General features: G+C 38.7%; 1 protein-coding gene across 2 annotated transcripts in view; it reads left to right on the top strand.

Annotated features, from left to right (window-relative positions):
* LOC136843274 (protein YIPF1-like) overlaps nucleotides 1-24,963 on the top strand; it is a 95,056-nt gene that overhangs the window by 65,692 nt on the left and 4,401 nt on the right. For both annotated transcript variants that reach the window (XM_067111450.1, XM_067111449.1), the window contains 3 exons: nucleotides 5,786-5,854; nucleotides 14,252-14,406; nucleotides 20,397-20,579. In XM_067111450.1, the coding sequence (XP_066967551.1) occupies nucleotides 5,786-5,854; nucleotides 14,252-14,406; nucleotides 20,397-20,579 (407 nt within the window). The remainder of the gene's footprint in view (nucleotides 1-5,785; nucleotides 5,855-14,251; nucleotides 14,407-20,396; nucleotides 20,580-24,963) is intronic.

Consider the following 24,963-nt stretch of genomic DNA (forward strand, 5'->3'; position numbering starts at 1 on the left):
GTATTTTGTTCTTCTTGATTTTCCAAAAGGAGGTATGTATTCTATGCAACCAGGGAAGCTCCTTCCTTGGGAGTTTCTGCTATATTCGTACATGCAGACTGGCTCGGAGTCCTGTCGTGTGCGGACAAGGCAATTCAAGATTGGGCACATGAGATAGCTGCTCTTTTTTCATGTATATTGAAGAAAAGAGACAGGTGGTGTTCTTTCACCACTAAAGGAGTGACACCGTCCCAGAGATCTGCTCTTCTTTTCGCTCATCTATACAAACCAGCCTTTTTTCCTTGAATGACATTAGAGCGGGTAGCTACGGAATTGCAAAAGGCTACTCATGACTTGCTTGCGCAGTTGTCCGAGCGAATGATGGAGTATAACCGAACATCTGCTGTTTCATTTCATCCTCGGTCTCTCTCTCCTCTCCAGCCATGGCTCTTTTGAGGTAACAGAGGAAGAGCTTCCTTGTGCCCACACACAAATCCTAGATCAGTTTGCCTTGTCAGCAAGAAGTTCTCTTCTAGACCAGTCTCTAGCAAGTGAGACTTGGATTCTCCGTCTACCTGTGGGCGCCAGACTCCCACACTTCTGGAGACAGCAAGAGGCCAGATCAATAGAACCATGGGTACTACAGGTTCTCAAGGAAGGATATGCGATTGCCTTCAAAAAAGGAAGTCACAGGTCTTCTCCACAAGAGAGCTATAGAAGAGGTAGAAGACTTGTCATCGGGGGCGGGGGTTTGGAATTGCCTCTTTGTAGTCCCCAAAACCTCCAGGGGTTGGAGGCTGGTCCTGGATGTAAGCAGTCTGAATGTCTTCGTCCAAATCACAAAGTTCAGGATGCAGATGAACAGCTCAGTTCTTGCTGCAATTTCTCAAGAAGATTGGTTGGTCTCGATAGACATGAGAGACGCTTACTTTCATACCCCAATACACCAGGATTCCAGGAAATTCCTGTGATTTGCTCTCAGGACAAAGTTTTCCAATCTTGGGCTCTATGCTTCGGGTTGTCAACAGCCCCTCAAGTCTTCACCAGGGCTAATGGGCGTGAAAGTTTGTCTATATCTGGATGACTGGCCCTATGTTCATCATCCCAGAAGAAATGCATGGAGGACCCTCTCAGAACCCTTCAGTTAGCCAAGGAGTTGGGCAGGAAAACTCTCGGGTTTTTCCATTAGAGAAGAGTACTATCGTGCACCCAAAGAAGTCCATCATGTTTTGAGTCTTCAGACCAGCTCGGCCAAGGAGATGTTTGTTCCTTTGGGGATACTGCATACAAGGCCTTTGTAGTTCTTTCTGGAGGTCAGTTGGAACAAGAAGATTCTTTCAGATTCCTTCATATTCCCCATCATGCAGGAAATAAAAGAAGATCTTCAGTGGTGGCCTGAGAAGGAAGGTTCCATTCACAGAAGTCCTTATGTCAACCGAACCCGAACCTCTCGTTATTCTCCGACACATCGGACCTACATAGGGGAGTGACACTAGGACAGATTTGTAAGTGTCAGGGAAGTGGTCCCTTCAAAAGAGGAAACTGCACATAAATCTGTATGAGTTGAAAGAGATTCACCTGGCTCTTCAACATTTTGCCTCAGTAACTCCAATCTCAGTGATTGTGGTTCATTCTGACAACACGACGGCTCTGGCTTATATTCGGAACCAAGGAGGCACTCACTCTTTTTCACTGTGCGAGTTAGCCAAGGATCTCTTTATTTGGGTGCACAACAACAATACACAGATTCTCACCTACTGTGTTCAGGGCAAGTTAAGTGTATTAGTGGACAAATTGAGCCGTTGCAAACGGGTTCTACCCACAGAATGGTCACTGAATCCACAGGTGTGCACCGACCTGTTGAAAAGGTGGGAACACCGTTGATAGACTTGTTTGCAACATACAGGAGCCATCGCCTCCCCTGTATTGCTCTTGGGCACCAGACCCTCAGACTTGGGCAACGGAAGCAATACTTCAGGATTGGTCACACCTGGAAATGTATGCCTTCCCTCCGTTCAGTCTAGTAAGAGACATTATCAACAAATTTAAGACTTCTCATCATGCATCGATGATCCTAGTAGCTCCCTTTTGGCCTCAAAAGGAGTGGTTTCCAGACCTTCTGGAACTTCTGTTGGACTTTCCGTGGCTCCTCCCACAGAGGAAAGATTTCAGACAACCTCACTTCAACAGATGTCATCAAGGTTCATCCACTCTCGGTCTGACAGGTCTTAAACTGTCAGGAATCTTGGTAGAGCGAAAGGATTTTCAAGAAAAGTTACGAAAGCTATCGCAAAATGTAGACGCGACTCTTCTTCAAGCACTACCAGGCTAAGTGGGCAGTGTTTTAGGAGGTGGGGTAAAGAGCATAGCATCTCGCCTTCTACCTCTGTAGCCCAACTAGGCAAATTTTTACTTTATCCAGGATCTTTGAGAGACCTTTCGACGTCTATGAACTCCATGCTGAACTCAGTATTCAAGCATAGAGGTGTGAACATTTCCTCAGACCTTGACATTTTCAGACTTAGTCAAGTCTTTTGACACCAGGAAACAAGTCTCAGCAGCCAGTGTCTTGAAACCTAGATGTAGCCCTACATTGGTTGTCAGGCCTGCCTTTTGAACCTATGCAGATGTCCTCCTTTAGGGATCTGTCTAGAAAGACACTTTTCTTAATTGCTTTAGCCACAGCGAAAGATTCAGCGAGTTACAAGCCCTGGACAAAAAGTTGCTTTTTCGCATATATTTTAGGCTTCTTGGCCAAAAACGAGTACCCGTCTTAACCCTTGGCCTCATTCTTTCTCGGTCCAGGGTCTTGCAGAACTGGTAGGACCGTCTGAACAAGAGAGAGCATTATGCCCAGTGAGATCATTAAGATTTTACATTGAGAGACCCAAGAATGTCAGAGGGAATTCTCGTAACCTTTGGTGTTCTGTCAAGAACCCTTTATGTCCTCTCTCCAAGAATGCCATCTCTTTCTTTTTGGGAGACATTATTGTAGAGTCTCACTTGGGAATTCAGGAGAATAATTTACCATTGTTAAAGGTAAACGCACATGAAGTATGGGCATTAGCCACTTTGTTGGCTTTTTAACACAATCTCTCTTTAGCTACCATAATCCAGTCGATTTACTGTAAGTGTCACTCGGTCTTCGCCAACTATTATCTACGTGATGTTGAAACTGTGTTCGAGGACTACAGTACACTGGTCTGTTCTCCGCGGTTGGCGTGGCACTAGGGAATGAGGGGTAGGAGTGATCCTCCTATTTCTCTGTCTCCTAGCCTTGATTAAGGTTGTTGAGTTTTTGGAAGTCAGGGGTACTTTGTACCTGGAGTACCCTTCAATCCTTGTTTTTAATGGATGGGTAATATATGTTTTTTAAATGGTGTACAGGTAGTGCTCGAGTTACGATAATTCGTTGTACGTATAATTCGAGTTTATGATGGAGTTAGCAATTAATACCGGTACGACAATATTTAAAAAATATTTTTTAATTTTGCGTGGGCGCAGGCAACAGCGTACAATCAGGCAGCAAGAGAGACCAACTTACAATAGACCAACTTCTTTTCCTCCATCTCTTTATTCCATCTTCTAGTTAAAAAAGTAAGAGAATGATAAAAGTATTGTTAGTAACCTTATACTCTTGCAAAAATGCGTACAACCATAAACAGCCGAATGAGAAGCTGTTGTTTTTCTAATAACCGAATCGGATAACAACTGTTTTGCTTGTCTTTCAATCAACGTACGGTTAAACAATTACTGTAGTTATGTTAAAAATGACGTTAATTACAATAGGACTGATATGTTTTTACATTATACCCTTATCTGCTTTGGAGAAAAGATCGGCAAGGAAATATACTGCTACAGTAAATTTAAGCTGAAAGTTGTAGCTGAAGCTGAGAAAAGAATGTTCAAGCTGCTAAAGACTATAAATTATTGTGCATTGGCAACATGGATGAAACTCCACCGCAAATAAAACTGAGAAAGTACATTAATCAGAACTACTGGGCATGAAGTAACACATATTACTGCTTTCATCCCAATAAAAGACAAATATGAAAAGCTCGTAGTATGATGGTGAAATCAAGAGAAAATAGCCAACGGAATCTTGATTTTTTTTTTTTTTTACACAAACAAACATGCCCCGAAACGGCCAGCTGCCAACATCATCAGTTAACGAAAAAAATAGCTAAATTAATTTCACAATGAGACATATTTAAGTTATATTTCGGCTTAAAGACACTTTGTATAACGAAAAATATCCTTGTCCCATATAAATAAAGTATCTAGAGATTCATTTACGCTAATTAGAACTGAGGTAAATGCAGCGAAATAAACACCGCGTGATCAATTCCCAAACCAAAACATTTGATCGCAATTTATAATGCAAAAGCAATATGAGAATACAGTATATACAATTGGATACAGTGTAGTAAAGCATAACTTTTTAAAAGATCCATGGAAAAGATGCACATTCGTTATTTGGATGTTTGTATAATACAGTGTTAATATGTGAAAATAGGATACAGTATAATGTAGGCTAGGCTACCATATATGTTATACCAAAGTGTAGGCTAGGCCTTGTTTGTTATTCAGTTTCTCTTTATACTGAATTATCATGTCAATCTGCATTGAACCTGCAAAATTAGCTGACACTAATAATTACTATACTGTATATGTATAGAGTATAATGTGTAGTGTAGGCTAGGCTACCATATATGTATAGGTGGGACTGATTACCCTAGTGTAGGTCATATTCAAGTTATGATTTTTTCAACAAACGATGGGTTTTTTGGAACCTAACCCCGTCGTAAGTAGGGCAATACCTGTACAGGTAATATAATATTATGGTCGTAAGTTAGTCGATGTCTATTTTACGCCCAGGGCAAGGGCAGTGATTGTGTTTAAGCTTTGTCGAGTCATAGAAGCATTCCCTGACCACAAAGCTCCCACTGAAATAGGGACAATCTCGACACTACTGGTCATGTCCCTACGGGTCGAGATGAGCAACAACCAAGAATCAGTATCTTCCTGCTCTTGCTGCCTCCCCAGGTAAGGTTACAACAAGCATTACCACAGTGCTAGTTTTTCTTTTCTATTTCAAAATGCATTTCTTTATAATGTTTTTGAGTAGCACATGTCCATTCTTCCCACCTCCTATCAATGTGGGATTCAGCTATGTAATTACTTGGTAAGTTTCATATAAAAAAAGACATTTTTAAAATAATTTAAGGTTTTATATATACTTAACAAGTAATTACATGAACAGAGCCCATCCCTCCTCCCCTCACATGGACTTAGAGCATAAACGAACTGAGCTCTTTAGCTACGTTGTACCTATTCCTTCCTGAAAGTGGGGTGGGGCGCTTACCTGCACCAAAACAAAAGAGCGCTACTGCAAATTTTCAGTTCTTAAGCTGCCATTTAAAGTAGAAACTATAGCTATGTAATTACTTGGTAAGTATATATAAAACCTTATTTTATAATAAAAATGTCGTTTTTATTTATCTCAGTTACTTTTACTGAAAAATTAGTGGGATGCTCATGCACACTTATCATTTTAATTTTATTTTTTTACATTCTTTCTGGATTACCAATTGGTAGGAAGTGCTTATTTGAATATTTTAATGAAATGGAAATATTGCTTCATTTGGGTACTTGTTCTGGACCACTTTTTTTATTGATTTTTGTAGCACTGTTTGGTTCATAAGAAATAAGTGACCCATCTTTTTTTTCTAAGAGGATTATTTTTGATGCATACAGTATTAATGTTTGTTGTCATTATCTTTTAATGTATATCATGTAATTACAGGGAATCTGGCTAATTACCTAGGGACTAGACCTGAGGAATCCTATGTGTGGAGATATGATTTTCATAAAGGTAAATAAGATCCAAAGCTTTTACAGTATCCTGTATATATTTTATAGAGTGCAAATTATTGATTTACGTGACAAAATGTTTCAGTTGTCCCTTTAACTAAAAGCTTAAAAGTTTTCAGCAGATACATCTTTCGTAGTAGCTCTTTCAAACTTCAGTTCTTCGTTGGACTGGTCGGTACCGTTCTCGGCTAGCACTCTCCAGGGCCCACGTTCGAATCTCCGGCCAGCCAATGAAGAATTAGAGGAATTTATTTCTGGTGAAAGAAATTCATTTCTCGGTATAATGTGGTTTGGATTCCACAATAAGCTGTAGGTCCCGTTGCTAGGTAACCAGTTGGTTCTTAGCCACGTAAAAATAAGTCTAATCCTTCGGGCCAGCCCTAGGAGAGCTGTTAATCAGCTCAGTGGTCAGGTTAAACTAAGGTATACTTTTTTTTCTTTCAAGCTCAAAGGGAAAATTACAGTCCCCTTGCATTGAGACAAAGCCAATCCCTCATTACCCTGTTTTTGATCAGTCATAATCTGTTATGCTTAAGATTGTTTCACAATGAACACATTGCATATAATGAGCCCACAATCAGTATCTTCATAAATCTGAGACAAATCATTCCCAATTCAAAGGAAAGTTGTCTAATGGCAGGCAGTACCATACATGTGCCTCATGGATCCTGAGGCCTTAGGTAGCAGAGAACCTCATTTTTCATGTCTAGCATATTGGTAACACACCCAAATATTATTCCTTTTAAAATCACTGCTTTCTTTTGCTCATGCAGAGATTTTGCTGAAAGTCTACTGTGGTTTTTCATTTCTGCCTGGTTGCTATGTAGCAAAGGAGAGATTTTTGTAATCACTGTACCCATTACTATCAACGTAGCATGTTTGTGCATCTGCATGAATCCCCCAGAGACTCCATTTCCTTTGAAAGAAAAGCTGATGACTTTTTGTTCCTGGTCAGTTGGTGCATCCATGTATGGTCTGCCAGATCCCTTGTGGATAACTCTGACTCCATGTGTGTGTGTGTGTGTGTGTTTGTGTGTGTGTGTAAGATGTCTGGAAATTGTTCAGGATTGCATATCAGTATTCATTGATTCATATCACTGTTCAATCTAACTCTTCCTTGGAGTTTTATGCCCCTCGATGTGAGACCACCTTGACACGGTAAGGGATCTCTTTAACCCCAGGAATTTGTTCCCGGGGTTGAGTCCAAGAGTTTCATATATGAATATATACTTATTTGGATTTATTTTTGTGGAATTTTCCACTTCTGCTAAAATTTATTGGAACTGTTAAATAGGAAAAGATATCATAGCTGGGATTGGGTTTATATCCGAAACTAAATAGTGAGAACTGTGGTAGGACCATCAACTGCCCGATAATGTTTTGACCTGAGAGTTATCAGATTAATAGCTCAAAGGCAGAACTGTTCTTTAGGGTGGGGATGATAGTATTCTCGTAATACCTTCAGTCCTAGCAAGCGGGTCTGGCTTACACTTGGGCCACTCTGATCATGTTGTGCCATCCCCTGTAGGGTAGGTTAGGGATGTGGACATTTGGGAGTCAGCTCTCACTTGTGCCATTGGTGGAAGAATAAACTCATGAAAGGCTAATGATATCTTTTTCCCTTTTTTTTACCTGAAATCTTTTTGACAAGTAGAAATACAGATTCGAGTACCCCTGGGCCCTTTGATGGCAGTGACTCAGCACAGTTAACAACCGCTGGAACTTCCTCTGACAATCCTTTCTCTGGAAAAATCAAATAAAATTCCTAATGTAGTTACACTGGAACCCTATGCTCCAGTACAAAGCAAACCAAAAAAAACAAATATCTTGACCCAATCTTGACTCACTTCGACTCCCTCTTTGAAAGTGGGAGTTGGTCACGATTCCTGACCTTAGAAACAGATAAGAAAATATCGGCATTGAAATTAGAAAACTTTCTGTTGAATTGACATTCAACTACTGTACTGAGATGTCAATCAGACAAATAAAAGATCAGATGTGGTTGATAGAAACCACAACAAAAAATCAATCAGAAAATTACTTAACTATAAAAAATATTGACAATATAAAGGTATATTTGAAAAACATGACAATATGAACAGTGTACAGGGTACCATAGTACCCCCTGATAATGATGAAGAACCAATATAGAAGAATATATTGCTGGATTCCCTTAAAAAAAGGTACAACAATGTACAAGACTGCAAATATATGACAGCCAGTAAACGGAGTAATGGAAAAACACTGAGAATAGCAAAGATAAAATTTGAAGGCCATGAATTACCCTTAAAAATTAAAACCATGGGCCAAAGCAGAGAACTAAGACTGTATATTCCAAAACCACTACAGTGCCAAAACTGTAGTATGTATGGACATAAAAGGAAAAATTGCCATAATAAATCTATATGTGCATATTGTGGATCTTACAATCCAAACATACCACACAGTGGAGGTGTGGTGAACCGAAATGTGTTGGGTGTGGACAAAATCACCATGCAAGATCTAAGGAGTGTATGTATTATATATACAATACAGAATTAAAATTACTTCAGGAAAGGACAGAAATGCCTATAAAAGAGGCCAAATTAGAAGTAAAAGAGGAATGCATGATCCCGCTAGGAAACGAACCTTTTCTACTGTAATTAGATCAAACAATGAAGCAAAAATGGACAGAAATGCATACAAAGAGGCCAAATTAGAAGTAAAAGGAAACGTTTTCTAGAATTAGATCAAACAATGAATGGACATGCATCCAAAGAGGCCAAATTAGAAGTAAAAGAGGAATGCCCCTCAAGGAAACGAACCTTTTCTACTGTAATTAGATCAAACAATGGAACAAAAATGGAAATAGATAAGAGTAACAAAACCCTGGTAGATCAGTCTCAAAGAAAAATAACCACTTTGCAAGAAGAAACTAATATAGCAAAGAACCAAGACATGTATACAAATATCTGTTCAAATTCATTTGAGATATTAAGAGAAATGGAAACACTAGAAGTTAATACAAGCACCACAAAAATATTAGAAGATAGTTATGATGAATTAGAAGCTGAAGAAAAGAGAGAGGCCTTTAGAGAGAACTCCACCCAAGACCAACGAAAAACCAACTATTATTAGAGATACATCTATTAAAATAAAGGCGGGAGACCCGAAGAAAGAACAAAAACCAAAAAATTATATGAATATACCTTTGTCACCTAAAGTAATAATAAAACCAATGGAAACAGATACCCAGAACATCAAAGAATAGTAGAGGAACAAACCATTGACAAGAATGATTATGTGATGGGAGAAGAGATTACTCCATCACCAATACTAGGTGCAGCAAGAGTAAACGAAGAAATGATACATGAAAACGTGGATATAATGAGTGTTTCATTGAACTGTGCAACAAAAACAAAAGCATAACAAAGGACAGTTTATCAAACATTATACAAAATTTTATAAGATACAGAAATAAAGAAACTACTAGTTTAGACACTCAATCACGAAAAAGGCTGTATGTGCATTGGACACATAATGTCTCATAAAGAAAAACAAATAAATGTTGTAAACAATTTTAGAAAAAATGTAAATTGATGATCCACAAAAAGAAAATAACACTTGAATACACACAACGTAATACTTTCAATAATTATATCATACAGTGGAACATAAATGGTCAACAGACCGGATTACATTTGGGATACAACGATTATTAAGGGAATATGAACCAATGATACTATGTTTACAACATGTCAACAAAACAATATCATGATAGGTAAATATACCTTAGTATCTACATCTAGAGAAGAAGAAGGAAATTTAGTTATAGCGAAGGAAATTTAGTTACTGCTATATATGTACATAACAAAGTGTGTTATGACAGAGTACCTGTAAACTTTACTGACTTGCAAATGCCAAGTATTAAAATATGAATAAAAAACGATAATTACATAATTTATAATTTACACAACCAACCTAATAAAAATTACAACATTGATAAACTTAATCAAGATTTACTTAACAATACCAAGGAACCTACATTAATAGTAGGTGACTTTAATGCTCACAACCCAACATGGGACTGTAATTGTACAAACTCAAATAGAACAGGTAGTAAAATAGAAGAGTTCATGGATTCAAACGACATGTGCTGCATAAATGGTGATGAAATTAGCACATATTTTTCAAAAGCACATGGAACATTTTGCCTCAGTAGACTTAACTCTTATGTACAACAAGTATAGTTGACAGATTAGATTGGAATACAGTTGATGACTTGCACACCAGTGATCATTGCCCAATATTTATTTCCTTATTACAAAATAATTCTGCAAAACATGTCCCTCAGTGTAATATTTATAAAGCAGATTGGGAGTGATATGAAATGCACACTAGAAATATCCCACCATTTGAATATTTAAAAGACCATAATGAAACTAATAAATTTTGTGTTGATTTTATTAAAAATGCTGCTGATAAAGCAATACCAAATTCAAAACCCCATCCAACAACACACAAAGTTCCATGGTGGTCCAATAAGTTAACAGAATTAATAAATATAAAACACTCAGCAGGGAGATGATTAGATAATTTCAGTAAAATAAATCATTACTGATATTAGAAGGAGCTTTACAAAAAATGACTATATTCTTACTAGAAATTGATACATTAAAACTTCTATACAACAAAACATCTGCAAAATTTAAAAAAGAAGTAATTCAAGGAAGAATCATTTCATGAAGGAAATGCATATCAGATCTCCTTAATAATGCTCCCATACAAAAAAATATGGGAAAAATTCAGGAAAATAAATGGGTACCCATGTTAAACCACCTAGATATGCCATATTAAAAGATGGTGGGAAAAGAACACTTGATCCAAGAGAAATAAATAATATAATAGGAGAAAATTCAGCAATGTAAGTACTGTAGTGACAAAAATTTAGATGAACACTTCTGCACAAAGAAAAATAGAATAGAATTAATAACAAATTTTGAAAAAATAGAAGATATATATTATAACAGAAAATTTAATATGTCAGAGTTGGAACATGTTTTCTCAAACAGCAATAAATTTGCCCCTGGAGGTGACAATATTCGTTTTGAGATGATCTGCCATTTAGCACCTTAGGCAAAGTCATACTTATTAGAGTTTTATAATCATTTATAGCTTCAAAATTTATTTCCAGATGAATGGCGTAAAGCTATAATGTAATAATTCGTATCCCCAAACCTGGAAAGGATTCCAGTAATGTAAATAATTACAGATCAGTTTCTTTAACAAGCTGCTTATGCAGATTGCTAGAGAAAATGGTTAACGCTCGACTAACATGGCACATTCGAGAAAATAAAACTTTGACTCCCACTCATTTCAGGTCACAGTGTAAAAGATCTACATTAGATTCTCTCTCTAACTTAAAAGATAATATATGTAGAGGTTTTGAATGAAAACAAATTACTGTAGCTGTCTTTTTTGACGTTGAAAAAGCATACGATATTACATGGAGGTGTGCTATATTAAAAACTTTACAAAACAACATCCGTGGACATTACCTAGATTTATACAAAACTTTTTGACAAATCGCAGTTTTCAGGTGAGAATTGATGATGTTCTGTCTAGAACATTTCCACTTGAAAATAGTGTTCCACAGGGAAGCGTCCTTAGTAGCACACAGTTTACTTTAGCAGTTAATATCAGTAATAATCTACCTATTGCCATTAAAAGTAACCTGTATATGGATGATTTTGCCACATATTATTCAGCATCACGAATAAAACATGCAGAACAAATCATTAATAAAAGCATAGTAAAAATAAATGAATGGGCCTCATATGTATGCTTTAAATTTTCCATAGATAAAATTCAAGTAATCATGTTTTATAAAAATAAAAAGTGGAAAAAAGGTGAAGAAATAGATTTAAAAATCAGAAACCATAGTATACCAATTGGCCAAACAGCAAAATTTTTGGGAGTATTATTCGATACTCATTTGAACTGGAAAGCCCACATAACATGTAAAATCAAAATGTAAAAGAGCATTAAATCTAATTAAAAAACTGTCGAACACTACTTGGGGAGCCGATAGACGTACCCTTCCTGTACTGCAAGTTCTGTCTATCACTGATTATGGAAGTGAAGTATACGGCTCAGCATCTGACACAGCGCTGAAAATGTTAGACCCTGTTCACAATGAAGGCCTTAGAAAATGCTCAGGAGCCTTTAGATCATCACCAAAATCATCTTTACAAGTTGAATGTGGTGAACTACCTCTGTCTCTCCATAGAGAGGTAATAACAATGAAAAGTGCTCTAAGAATTCAGACAAACGATTCCCCAACAAAAAAATTATTTGAACTAAGGGATGTATTTATAAATAACCATCCTCCACCTTTCCCATTTAGTGCTAGAAGATTGTTTGAGTCGCTGAATATAAATATTTAAGTGCCTTTAATAGTAAAATCACCTCCTCCCTGGACAATGAATAAAATGAGAATTTGTACACACCTGAAATATTTATTAAAAAGTTACTCAAAAAAGTTACTCATATACACCAGAACACCATAGACAACATACAGTAGAGCATATAAACCGAAAAGGTCCACAGTACACAATGTATACAGATGGATCTAAATCAGAGCACGGAGTGGGATATGCTGCAGCATCCCAAGACAAAACTTATCAATTCTCTCTACCTAATAATGCTTCAGTATTCACAGCAGAATTGTGTGCAATTGTGTCAGCTGTAAAAATAATTAGAGAAACATCATTCAATAATTTTGTGATCTTTAGTGACTCAAGAAGTGCTATAGAAGCTATTCAGAGTTGCAAATAAAAAAATAATATAGTACAACAAATTAAATTGTTTCTCCATAACTTATACAATACAGGCAGTCCCCGGTTATTGGCGGGGGTTCCGTTCTGAGGGTGTGATGAGAACCAAAAATCACCGCTAACCGAAAATCGGCGATTTTTGGGGAATATCGGTGCCGAAAAGCGCTGATTTTAGGTTATCGGCACCTCGGTTAGGTATGTATTGGTGCCACTATCCAATTATCGGCGCCGATAAGTGGAAATTGTGATTTTCGGCGCTAGACAAGCGCCATAAAACCAGATCGCCATTAACTGAGCCTGCCGTTAACCGGGGACTGCCTGTAATCGAAAAAATGTAGAAATATGTTGGATCCCTGCCCATGTAGGGATCAAAGGAAATGAAGATGCAGATAAAGCAGCCAAAGAAGCAACCCATATGACAAGATCAAATGTGAATACTGTATCCCTGTTACTGATTATGTAACACTCATAAAGGTGGGTATCATAAATAAATGGCTGTGTATATGGAATGAAGAACCTGAAAATGATAAATTAAAACAAAACCCCATGTTGAAGAATGGAGTTCATCATATCAGAGAGAGAGACATGCACAAGTAATTCTAACACGTCTCAGAATAGGCCATACTCGTCTGACACATGGATACTTAATGAGCAGCCCAAATGGCCTGGCTCCCGAGTGCTTAGAGTGCCAGGTGATAATAATGGTCAGACATGTATTGTGTGAGTATCCAAAGTATGACCAACAGCAACTGTCAACTTTTGGAAATAATCAATGAATGAAATTTTTACATTTTCAATTGTTCCAATTTTGTTGTTCATGGGGAACTGTGGTTTAATTAATAAAATGTAAAAGTAAGTACAGTAAATAATAAAAGCACGAAAACCCTTATAGCATTTGTCGAATTTAAATTTTTAAAAATATTACTTAACTTATTATGAATTTTAATATACCCTTTTAGTGTGGAAACAGGAGTAAATGTATTTAATGTGTGTATGTGTTACAGTATGAGAATGTGTGCCTATGTGGTATTTTACTGTAATCCTTCGGGCCAGCCCTATGAGAGCTGAAAGTCAGCTCAGTGGTTTGGTTAAACTACTTTAATACTACTACTACTTGGAGTTTTATGGTAGACTATTTTCTAATGTGTACAAATGTATGTTACATCCATAGTGTTTTTCTGTGTTCCATGGATGGAGATGATTTTGGATATATTGAGAAAAAGAGAGGAATGATTTGTTAAGGAAGTAATAGATATAGAAGTAGCAGGTTAAAGACCAATGGTTATGTCCGGAAAATCATGGAGAAGAAAGGTTTTAAGTAAAGACCTAGGCCAAATGGAAATTCATACAGAGAGCATGCAACACGAGTGGAAGTTATTAATTAAGTTTCATTCCAGTAGAAGTAAATCCTGATGTAAAACTGCTATTTATGGTGATAGAATGCATAAATATAAGATTCTCATAGTATGTATGGTTTATACAGTATATATGTAATTTCAGCAATAGCATGGATGATTGGTGATCATGCTAATTTTGTAGCATCTTCTTCAGAAGTTATATGCTTCTCTTTGTTGCTTTTTCAGTTACATTAGCTGCAACTGCAATATTCTCATATGCATGGTTGGTACCACTTGCCATGTGGGGTGTTCTGGTGTGGCGAGGGTCTCGAGCAAAAATCTCTCTTCTGGAACTTCTCTGCATATATGGTTATTCATTAGCCATATTTGTCCCAGTTTCGGTAAGTTTTAGAATTGTTAATATCTTGAACCAAAATACAGGTGAATGTTTTAAGAAGTATAAATTGATGGTTTTTGTTTATTATTCAGTTGGAAAAAGTAAATATGTATTACTTCTTACATTTGTAAATATTGTGCTGTAGAGCCATCTAAAATCACAATGTTGATACACAGAAAAAATGTTACAAAGCATAGCCTTAAACCTCAGAGTAGGCAGCTGTACCTAAAGCCATACCCATGCTTCATCTGTGTATGGGAATACTTTAAATTTACTTTGAAAAGAGGAATCTTTTAATTTTTAAATTTGTCATAATAGAGAATAGAGTCAATTTCAAAGAAATCATAGTAATAAAAACCAGTCTTTAAAAAGCTGCTAAATTTTATTTGCAGTGGCAGACCTGTAGAATATATTAAGTGTTGACATTAATAGACTTTTGTTGAAAAGGAAAAGGATTCTTGTAACCTCAATTCAGTTGTATAACCAGTATTAAAGGTTGTGTGGATTTTTACTGCTTAATCTCTTTAATTTTCTATTATTATATTCCAGACTTTTATTTATGAGATTTATAGAGAATCAGTTTGTCACAGAGATATTTATTGTAATGACCATAGTAACCTCAGCTTGTTGATTTCATAGTATTTCTGGGCTCGACCTGTGTCACCCAGTGAAATGGTTCCAATAGCACACATTTCTAGGTATAACTATTGCTAAATATACCAGAGAAAAAAAGCTATCCATAATGCCAGGGTTACTACCCCTGGATCGATCACCACAATGGTGTCGGTATGCACTAGGGGTGAGTGGTAACCACTATCACAGGTCTTCATCCTATAGATCTCTCTATTCTCAAAGTCCCAAACTTGGGGGAGCCGTACCAACGATTGCCTCCCGCTCACCCGCTAGGTACCACCCGCCATCTTCATTCCAATCTTAGCACGAACACGCGTACACCGTAAAAATTTTCTTTGGTGATTGTGTTCTCCTTTTCAGCTCAAATCATGTCCTCCATCGGGAATTTTCCACCATCTAAGTTGAGTACTATTTCTGATTGGTTTTTTAACGCAAGAGGCATTGTATTTATGAACTGTACGTAAATAATGTTTACCAGTGTAAATAGTTCTGATACGCAGCCGAGCGTGGGCTGTGTTTGCCTCTTTCCCGTTTTTGACCTTCAGTCTCGGCTTTCTATTAGCAGAACGAATTCTGCTAGTTTTTAACCATACTCCATTCAGTTTGGAGCTTAAGTGGAGAAATTACCATGTCGCTGGTAGGAGATGAGGAACCTGGTATCATGGCCGGGCTAGGCTCAACCTTTTCTGATAATAGAATTTGAGTCTTTTTATCGGTTTCCTTCCTCCACCAGCGAGTTGGTGCCTTCTCGATGGTGTTATTATTTTTATCATGATGATAGCTGATATGTACAAGGATGGATGGCATGTCCATTCCTGGTTTAGTTTATGCATGTGATTCGGCATCAGGGGTAGGCCATCTTGGTACCTAACGTTACCTATATAACCAATGTTTTCTGGACCTTCTCTCTGCCGCCGAGTCATTTATGTATTTATATGTTTAATCTTTAGGCTAACCCACATCACGAGTGGTTAACTTTATATATGTTTTGTTGTTCAGATACTAGGTAGTTTTAATTCTAATATAAGATAGTTAACTAGCCTAGCCTACCTAGGCTAGGCATGACAGCGCTCTTACACGATGCTCAGGCTACCTAGCTCTCCTGACCAGGCCGTTTTACAGTTTTGGAGGGGGAAGTTAGGCTAGTGAGGGAGTTCCCCGTTCACACTTAGCCCACCTGACCAGGCCGTTAGGTTTTGGAGGGTGAGGTTAGGCTAGTGAGAGAGTTCCTCATTCACAATTAGCCCACCTGGCCAGGCCGTTAGGTTTTGGAGGGTAAGGTTAGATTAGTGAGTGGGCTCCTCAATTCATATTTTGCCACCTGACCAAACTGTCTCGGTTTTGGAGGGTGTGGCTGAGTTAGTACGTAGGTCCTTCTCTCCCTACACCGATGGCACTAAATCCTGGCCTCTCTGACCAGGCCAAAAAGCTTTGGTTTTTGGAGGGTAGGCTAGGATCAGTTAACTCCAGCTTTTTCGTGTATGTAGCCTAGTCTCCCCCTTTTTACCTTAACGTTTAGAATTTGGCGACGTTGCGTGAGTGACATCCTCGTAAGAGGAAAGCCGTTCGCTTGCGTTCGGCACCCCCGTAAGGAGGTTATATTCGGCTTCCAGAGGGTGCTACCCACCTGACCGGTCGCCATTCGCCGGGTTTCCGCCACTCATCTACCTTTCCCTTAACGGGCGGTGTTTCGTTAGCTCGCTTCTAATTGCTTTTAGTAGTTAGTAGCTGGAGCGTCGAACACTGTCCCGTGGAAGCGAATAACAGTTACGATATGTTAGAATTCAAATCTCCGCCGGCTAGTCAGTTCTTTCGTTGTTATTGTCTAATTAACCACTCCGGTGGGTATGGTTCACGGTATGTTTGGCGGTTTCCATTATATGGTTTCCGCCCTGGGCGATTGAGAGGTGGGCTGTATGCGAACACCCTTATTCCGCTCATATTATGCCGATTCCATATCATGCGACACAATAAGATTTCAGTGACTAATCACGGCGGAGTATCATAGAGTACCTGTTTATAACATATATAGTAGTTAACCATTCGGTAGCATAATCTATGTTTTTAGACTTTTGCTGCCGGACTCAGTTCCGGCGGGTTTTGCCTTGATGATTCGCATGTATCATCATCCATAATCTATGTTAAGATAAACTGTGGCCGCCGGACTTAGTTCTGGCAATCTTGCCTTAATGATACTCGTGTACCATCATTCCACTTACAGATGGTACGTTGCCAGGAGCCAGGGTGCACGGCCGTTCTCCAGCAACCCTGCGGACACGAGGTGTGCCGCTCGCACTCCAGCTGTGCGGTGCATGTTGGAGACCTGACCGTTTGGCACCCGGACAGCTGTGAAATTTGTTACGCTCTTTACGAGCTAGTGTCCGATGAGTCGGTAAGTGATAGGAGACCGCTAACCTTTAGTCTCCTTTTTGATTTTAATGGCTCATATGGGTATATACAAAAATTGGGAGAATATTTTCAGTAAGTCCTACCTTCTCTTCCAGTCTAACCCAGCAATCCATGCCTCTTCGCTGTCGACCCTGAAGACCTGGGTCGGCGGATTTGGGAGGAACGTTGCGTCTGGCTACCCCTACGTGCTGTTGGAGGAGATTTGCAATCTCCTCTATCCGGGTGCCCGGATCTCCGCCGCAGTGCCGAAGGAGGTGGCCGCCCCACTCATCGAGAAGATCAGACAGGAGACGCAGCCCTCCCAAGACGACAACCTTTGCGGAGAGGTGCCGGAAGAGGTGGCGGCTATCAACATCCACCTAGAGCCTATGAGCATTGATGACCAACAGGTAGAAGGTAGGGTGGTAAGTGAGGCAGGTGAGGATAGTGTAAATAGAACTCTCTTTAGTTCACTTTCTTCTTCCTCTTCCTTCCAGGGTTTTCCTAAGTCAGCTAACCTTGGGGACAGATCTCGGTCTGTTATCCCCAAGGTGAAATCTCTGAAAAAGAAGGACTTACCAAAGTCCTCTAGACCTCAAAGGTCTAATCTGCCAGCTCCCTCTAGGTCATCACTGGCTCCCAAACCAGTGACGTCCTCAAGTAAGGCTACTCCCTCTTCTAAGGGGTCGAGGTCCAGAGATTCAAAGGCTAAGCCCCCACAGCCTAGCTTCGACTCCGAGGCCTTTGTCGAACTGCTGATGCAGAGGATTGACTCCAAGGTGGAAGCTAGGCTACAAGATCTTTCGTCTCAGCTTGTCACAAGCTTAGAGACCTCTGGACAGTCAGTGCTGTCATTGGCACAAAAGGTGCAGGCCCAGGAAAGCTTGCTCTCTGGATTTATCCAATCCGGAGCAGCACAGCAATCACATGTTGTCCCGGATGCCTCCAAACTGCCCCCCTTTGATAAGGGGAACCCGTGGTGGCTGGCCCTGCATGCTCCCCTGCATAATGGCACACTGACTATTGAGGGTTTGGGCACTCGTCGTCTGGAAGAACTAGAGTTCCTTCCAGCCGACCTAGTGCCTCCCTATCCAGGCTTTGCCATGTTAACTGAGGAAGCCTGGATTAGCTCTGATAAGGTCCCTAAGGAAACAGTCATCTTTCCCAGGGACCAAGCTCAATCTGCCCTGATGCGCGCTCTCACCGACTGGGAGTGCGAGAACACGAAACTTACTCCCTTTAAGGGAAGTTTCACAATGTTCTCCGTAGGTGACTCCGTCCCTACCCCCTGCACTACTAAGATTGCAGAGCTGACCCTCCAGGCTGGGATAGATGGCAAGCCTATACCTCAACTCCGGGAGACAGATCCTACTTCCCTTCTCTTCCCCGGAGATTCAGAATGTTGGTTGGGAGCTCCGGCAACGTTCACGGTGGGGAAACTCGATCCCGAGTGTTCCTCCACCCTGTTCAGCGAGCAACTTCCCAGGATTCCGGAGACTCTGCTGAAGGTGGAGTATGAGGCTAGATGCAGGTTGAGTCACTCCCTGCATTCCGTCACCATCTCAGAGGTAACGGCATTAGTTTATAATGATGAACCTCTGTTTCAGGTCCTCACGAAGTCGTTATTGGCGTCCTTCCAATCGGACCTTTATGACTTTGTGGTTGCGAGACAGAACTGCCGGAAACACATCTTTGCAGACGCCACCATCAGGCATGAGCCCAATAGACTCATGAAGAGTTCTATCTGGGGACCTAACCTCTTCCCAGAGGATGAGGTCAATAATGTCATGGCAGAGGCAACCAGAGCGAACCAGAGTCTTTGCTCTCGCTGGGGCCTTCCTTTCAAAAGGAAGTCCTCTGAGACCTCCGGACCTTAGCCTAAGGAAAGGAAAAGGTTCAGGAGATTCCAGAGCTATAGGAAACCTCAGGCTCAAACTGTGCTTCAGGCGGTACCGGTCTCACAGATCGGCCAGCCTTCTACATCCAAGACACAGCCTCAGCAGCAGTTCGTACTGATGCAGCCGGCTCAGCAAGCTTCTGCTCCGCCAGCCTTCGTGACGTCCCCAGCTTTCAACGCCTCGTTTGAAAGCCAAGGGTGCTAATCTTGGGATGAAGATGGCGGGTGCGGGTGGTACCTAGCGGGTGAGCGGGAGGCAATCGTTGGTACGGCTCCCCCAAGTTTGGGACTTTGAGAATAGAGAGATCTATAGGATGAAGACCTGTGATAGTGGTTACCACTCACCCCTAGTGCATACCGACACCATTGTGGTGATCGATCCAGGGGTAGTAACCCTGGCATTGTGGACAGCTTTTTTCTCTGGTATATTTAGCAATAGTTATACCTAGAAATGTGTGCTATTGGAACCCTTTTTTAGCCATGATTTCCATTAAAAGCTGTAAATGTTGACCTATTTTCATAAGTTGGAATTTTTTAGAATCTAACCTGGGAAGGAAAATCTCAACATTAGTTTTATTTTCGCATTCAGGGCTTTCAGAGGAAAGTTTATCCTAAAATACAAGAAAGTTGAGAAGTTAATTGAAATTATTGACAGATGTACTTATATATGTTAATAAGGATGAAAAACTCAAATGCAGCATAAGGGTTTACTTTGAAAAGTCCATGTAGTAACTACATTCAGTAGCAATCTCAAATATAGGATTAATTTAATCATGCTAAATGAATATTACAAATGTGAAAATAAAAAAAAAATATATGGGCTAGTAAATTATTATCATACATAAAATAGTTTAATACAATATGGGAATTTCTGCTGTAGAAAATTTTGAATTTTCACGTTGTTGAAGTGTTCAGCATATGTTACTCTCTGCCCTTAAGTTATTTAAATAAACAGATGGCAGTGGAATGGAGGTAAGTTGACTGATGAAGTTGTTCATTAAACCCGGGTGTAAAATAGTCTTAAAATTTTTGTAAAATCATTAATAATTTCAATACCAGCTGTATTTATTTTCCAGATATTATGGATTGTACCACAACCATGGTTTAAATGGTGTCTTGCTATTGTTGCACCAGTTCTCAGTGGTAGTGTGCTTGTACGTACTGTTTGGCCCTCCTTATCACATGATGCAAAGCAGGTTGCCATTGGCATAGCTGTATTCATTTTGGTTCTGCATGCGACTCTGGCACTAGGTTTTATGGTAAGCTAGAAATTCTCTTAATAACCAAGTTCATGTTATATTGAGTCAGCTGAATGTAAATGCAGATATTACAGTACTGTATATTTAATATTTCTGTTCAGTTTACATTACCAGACATGTACTGTAATGTAGTCAGTCATAGCATCTGAAGTATTTTTTTTTACTCAAAGCATATTAAATCCATATCAGTTTCATTCTTGCATGGATCTTCCTGGTAGTTATAAATAATCTAACAGCTTAATTTTTGAATGATGTACACTGTTCATTTCTTCATACTAAATAAAGCCATTACAGTACTGTTAACAAAGGAGCAAGTCTTCAGATAACCTACATCTTTCTTACTTATTTCACTGTTATTTGATATTGACAATCTTTCTTTTCTTTGAAAATGTTTAACCTTCCTAATTCTCTAATCTCTACCTCTGAATGTAGCTGTCCAGGCTTATGATCTGGACTGCAAAAATTGTCCTCATCAGAACATCATCCCATTTACAGTATATATAGAATTATGGTTCTAAGTCTATCCTTGATGGCGTCAATTTAAAAGAAAATCATTTTGCAACTATTTCTGTTACGCTGTATGTTTACATTATTGTTACAGCACTTTTCTATCCCCTTTGTCCTTATTTGACTTTTTGCTAAGGCTTTTATTTTCTTCCCCACATACTAACTTGTTCTGTAATCGAGACTTCACTGTTTACTTTATTGGTATATTGAATGCCTGTACACTTAAGGGGATTGGCCGGTTTCCCACTTTTTTAATGACAGGTTGTTAATATATAGGGGGTTTGTTTAAGGACATTATGTGGAACTTCTGGAGAAAAAATTTTTGGTCAATGACCTTAGGTTTTGTGACACCAGAGCATTTTTTGGCCAAAAATGTCCATTTTCAAAATGCATCTTCTCCTTTGCTTTTAGTTTTTAAGGGATGGGATTTGAACCACATATAAAACACAAATGGACTTTCAATAAAATGCCAGGGATTTTTTATTTTTCAATTTTTCTTCGAAGTATGAATTTTTTTTCTTTTTTATGAAATTTTCCCAGAAAAATGACAGAAAAAAATGACCAAAAATCAGCAACTCAAAATATTAAAAATCCCCAGCATGTTATCAATCTACCATGTTTCCCCATGTTATATATAAAATTTCATTTAGATTGGTCCAATACTAAGGGAGGAGATGCATTTTAAAGGTGAAAAACTTTGTTTTGAGAAACGGGCCTTCAAAGTTTTAGTTACATAAAAAAAGTAAAAGACTGTGTTACAATTAATTTTATGGTTTTAATTTTTATTTTTGGGTATTAATTAATGCAAAATGATTATAAATAAGAATATTAATTGATTATTTATATGCCTAAGACATTATTATAAATTTTAGGCTCCTGGTCCCCCCCTGTCTGATCTTGCTGCAAGGTATTACTCTAGGGTATCATAGTTGCCTACACTACTCATTGTTGCCAGGTTATGTGGTTATTTAAAATCCTCCAGCTTCATATTCTTGAGTTTTCTTGTGTATTTTCTTTCTTTCTGGGAATTTCTTCTTTCTGGCACTCAATCTTTTTCTTTCTTTATCTTGAAGTTGCAGGCTTCGTTGAAGAGTAGATATGCCAAATTCTTGGAACAGTGTTGCTTTTCTGTATCCAAAGTTGTGGTCAAGCACAGTTGTTTGTGCTATAAACTTTACTCTTTGTGCTCTAGCAAACTTAGTCTTGTGTGCTCTGTTCCAAATTTTTGAATGAAAGCTTTCATTCGCGTTTTGTGTGAGACTGCGAACGCAGCATTCAAGCAAATCTTTCTCAGACAGTGCTTCATACACAGCCTTTATTTTGCTTTCACTCTCAGCATCTAAATTGATAACTGTTGAAGATCTCTTGAACTCTATTTTCTCTCTTTCTGCACCCATTGCTATGCTGCGCTGAAAGTAGCACCAAGAATCTTACCCTCTTGGACAAAGACCATGACGTTGATTTTATCTGGAACTAAATATATGGTGAAATGATGCCATTATATCCTTCTTCATGTCAATCCATGATTTACCAATATTAGGGTGGATTGCCTTGCCATAATAAGTTGTCATTATGCTAATATTTGTATCCGACAATTTATTCTTTCCACTTAGAGCACTAAATTTTCTTCTTTTTCCAGTTCTTGTTACTCTCTCTTCTTTTTCATCTTCTCTTAGTCTCTTCATTCTGTTGGTCATTCTTTTCTTTACATGGTTGATGCATTCTAGTTTCACAACTTTTAAATTTTCATACTGTCCATTTCCACCGTTCATCACTAAAACACTATTATAAGTGCTGGAATCTCCGTCTCCAACAAAGGTGGCATAGCGGAATCCCAAATCTTGCGACCTTGAAAGCATCCTTATGGCTCCTTCTGTTTCCATCCCTCCTGATGTACTTTCATAGTTTATATTACAATCTTCATCATGAAGGGTTCTCCACACGTTGAAATCTTCTTCTGTTAGTTTCTTTTCTTTTAGTTCAGTCGTTTTAGCAGCACATGCTTTACAAACTTTGTTCATCACTTCAAAGTCTATCACAGATCCTGTGCACACTTCTATTGACTCCCTTATCTATATTAGAAACATGGCCTCTTTTCATCCATGTCCCATCGTAGGATACGTCAATATTGAGTATTTCATTTTCATCAGGCACAATTCCCAAATATTTCCTGTAGTATGTTCTTATATTTTCAAAGATCTGCTCTTATTTCATCTGAAAATATGTTTCCATTTTATCATAAAGATATCTAAGATGGCGTGAATACTTGTTATTTCTCATTGGTCTTATACCAACGGTTCCTTGTAATCTCTTCAATCCCAAGAATCCATAATCTTCCAACAAAGAATGATAGATTAGTGCCACATTGGTTTTGTAAATTGGAGCATTCCTTCCTTCTGTAGAAATCGGTGGGCATTTTGCGGGTTTTGAAATAATTTTCCCTCAGCATTTAGGACATAAAAGATATCTTTTTTATTAGTGTCTCGAATCCATCCCTTGCCAAATGGATCCTGGGAATTACTTTACATTCACAATTAGGGATTCGTGATTCAAGTAATTCATCAAGCCTTGCTTCGCTTATTATGATCATTTTATTTTCAGGATCGTCTATAATAGCAGACTCCGAGCTACTGCTTTCTTCTTCTAAAATATCTTTGCCCTCTAGTAGTGACGAACGAATAAAGAGACATTTGGGGGGGATGTGGTTGGTCTCTGGTCAGCAGAGATCGTAGCCTGCGCCATTTGCTGGGCGACAGCTCGCTCTCTCTCTCTCTCTCCGTCGCTCCATTCCCCTCTGTGGAACTAATTTCTTGAATTCTTTCTTCTACTTCTTGCCTGGACTTTTCCACTTGGCTTTTCTGCATTCTAGAAGCATGAAGTGAACTCTTGGACCTTTTAGGCATGGTGAAAAAACAAAAACACCACAGAAAATAGAGTTCAGTCAAGGCTAGCGAGTGTGAAAAACGTGACCTTCTAACTTGGAAGTTTATAGGCAACTGTCGGCCACGAGCTGAGCCTCATGGCATGACGCGTGCTTTGTCATGACTAGGAATAACTAAAACGGTGCCAAGTAGGATATTATTGACATTATACATTTCATTTCAAAGGAAGTTTTCGTGACATATATCGCAAAAACTATACCAGACTAAATCATTTGTGCTATTGGTGTTTTATGGGTATATAGTTATTGTTACATTTGAGGCAAATTTTAGCATAATACTTTGTGGACACATTCTTGAACCCTATACGAAGCCATAGAATTTTTTTCAGCAAATCAAATTTTTTGAAGATTTTTTGGGTTTTTTAGGCAGCCGATCCCCTTAAAGTGACATTGTGGGTCCTATTCTTTTAGTCTGAGGATGAAAAAAAAATCTCGTAGTAATTTCCTAACTTATACTTGAATGTTGTATACATCCATCCAGTACTATGATCTGAGACAGACTTCACTAATGGTATCATCACAGTAGAAATTCTTACTTCTGTGGTTACCACCCCATATAAGTGGACCTGCAGTTCTTTTAGAAAAATGGAAGTTATCTGTGAATCATAGAACTCATTACTCTGTTCGATAATTATCTTGAATATGTTTAATAACTTCTGCTATAAAAACTATTAGGTTTAGTATATTCTACAAAAAGCTTTTTGTTTTTTATATATTCCTACAGGCCATCATCATTGCTTTCTGCCTTTGCTTTTCATCTATTCCTTCTACATGGTTGTCCAACTACTACACCTTAATTTTGCCCCGATTTTCACCTCACGTTTATGAACAAATCCTCAAGGCAGGCCCTGTGCAAATTTAGAAATGTGCAGTGATTTTGTTGAACTTACTGTATTTATAACATAAGCAGTCCATCTCTTGTTGGCTTCGCCGAGG

The sequence above is a fragment of the Macrobrachium rosenbergii genome, chromosome 11 (assembly GCF_040412425.1).
Source record: "Macrobrachium rosenbergii isolate ZJJX-2024 chromosome 11, ASM4041242v1, whole genome shotgun sequence".
Lineage (NCBI taxonomy): Eukaryota > Metazoa > Arthropoda > Malacostraca > Decapoda > Palaemonidae > Macrobrachium > Macrobrachium rosenbergii.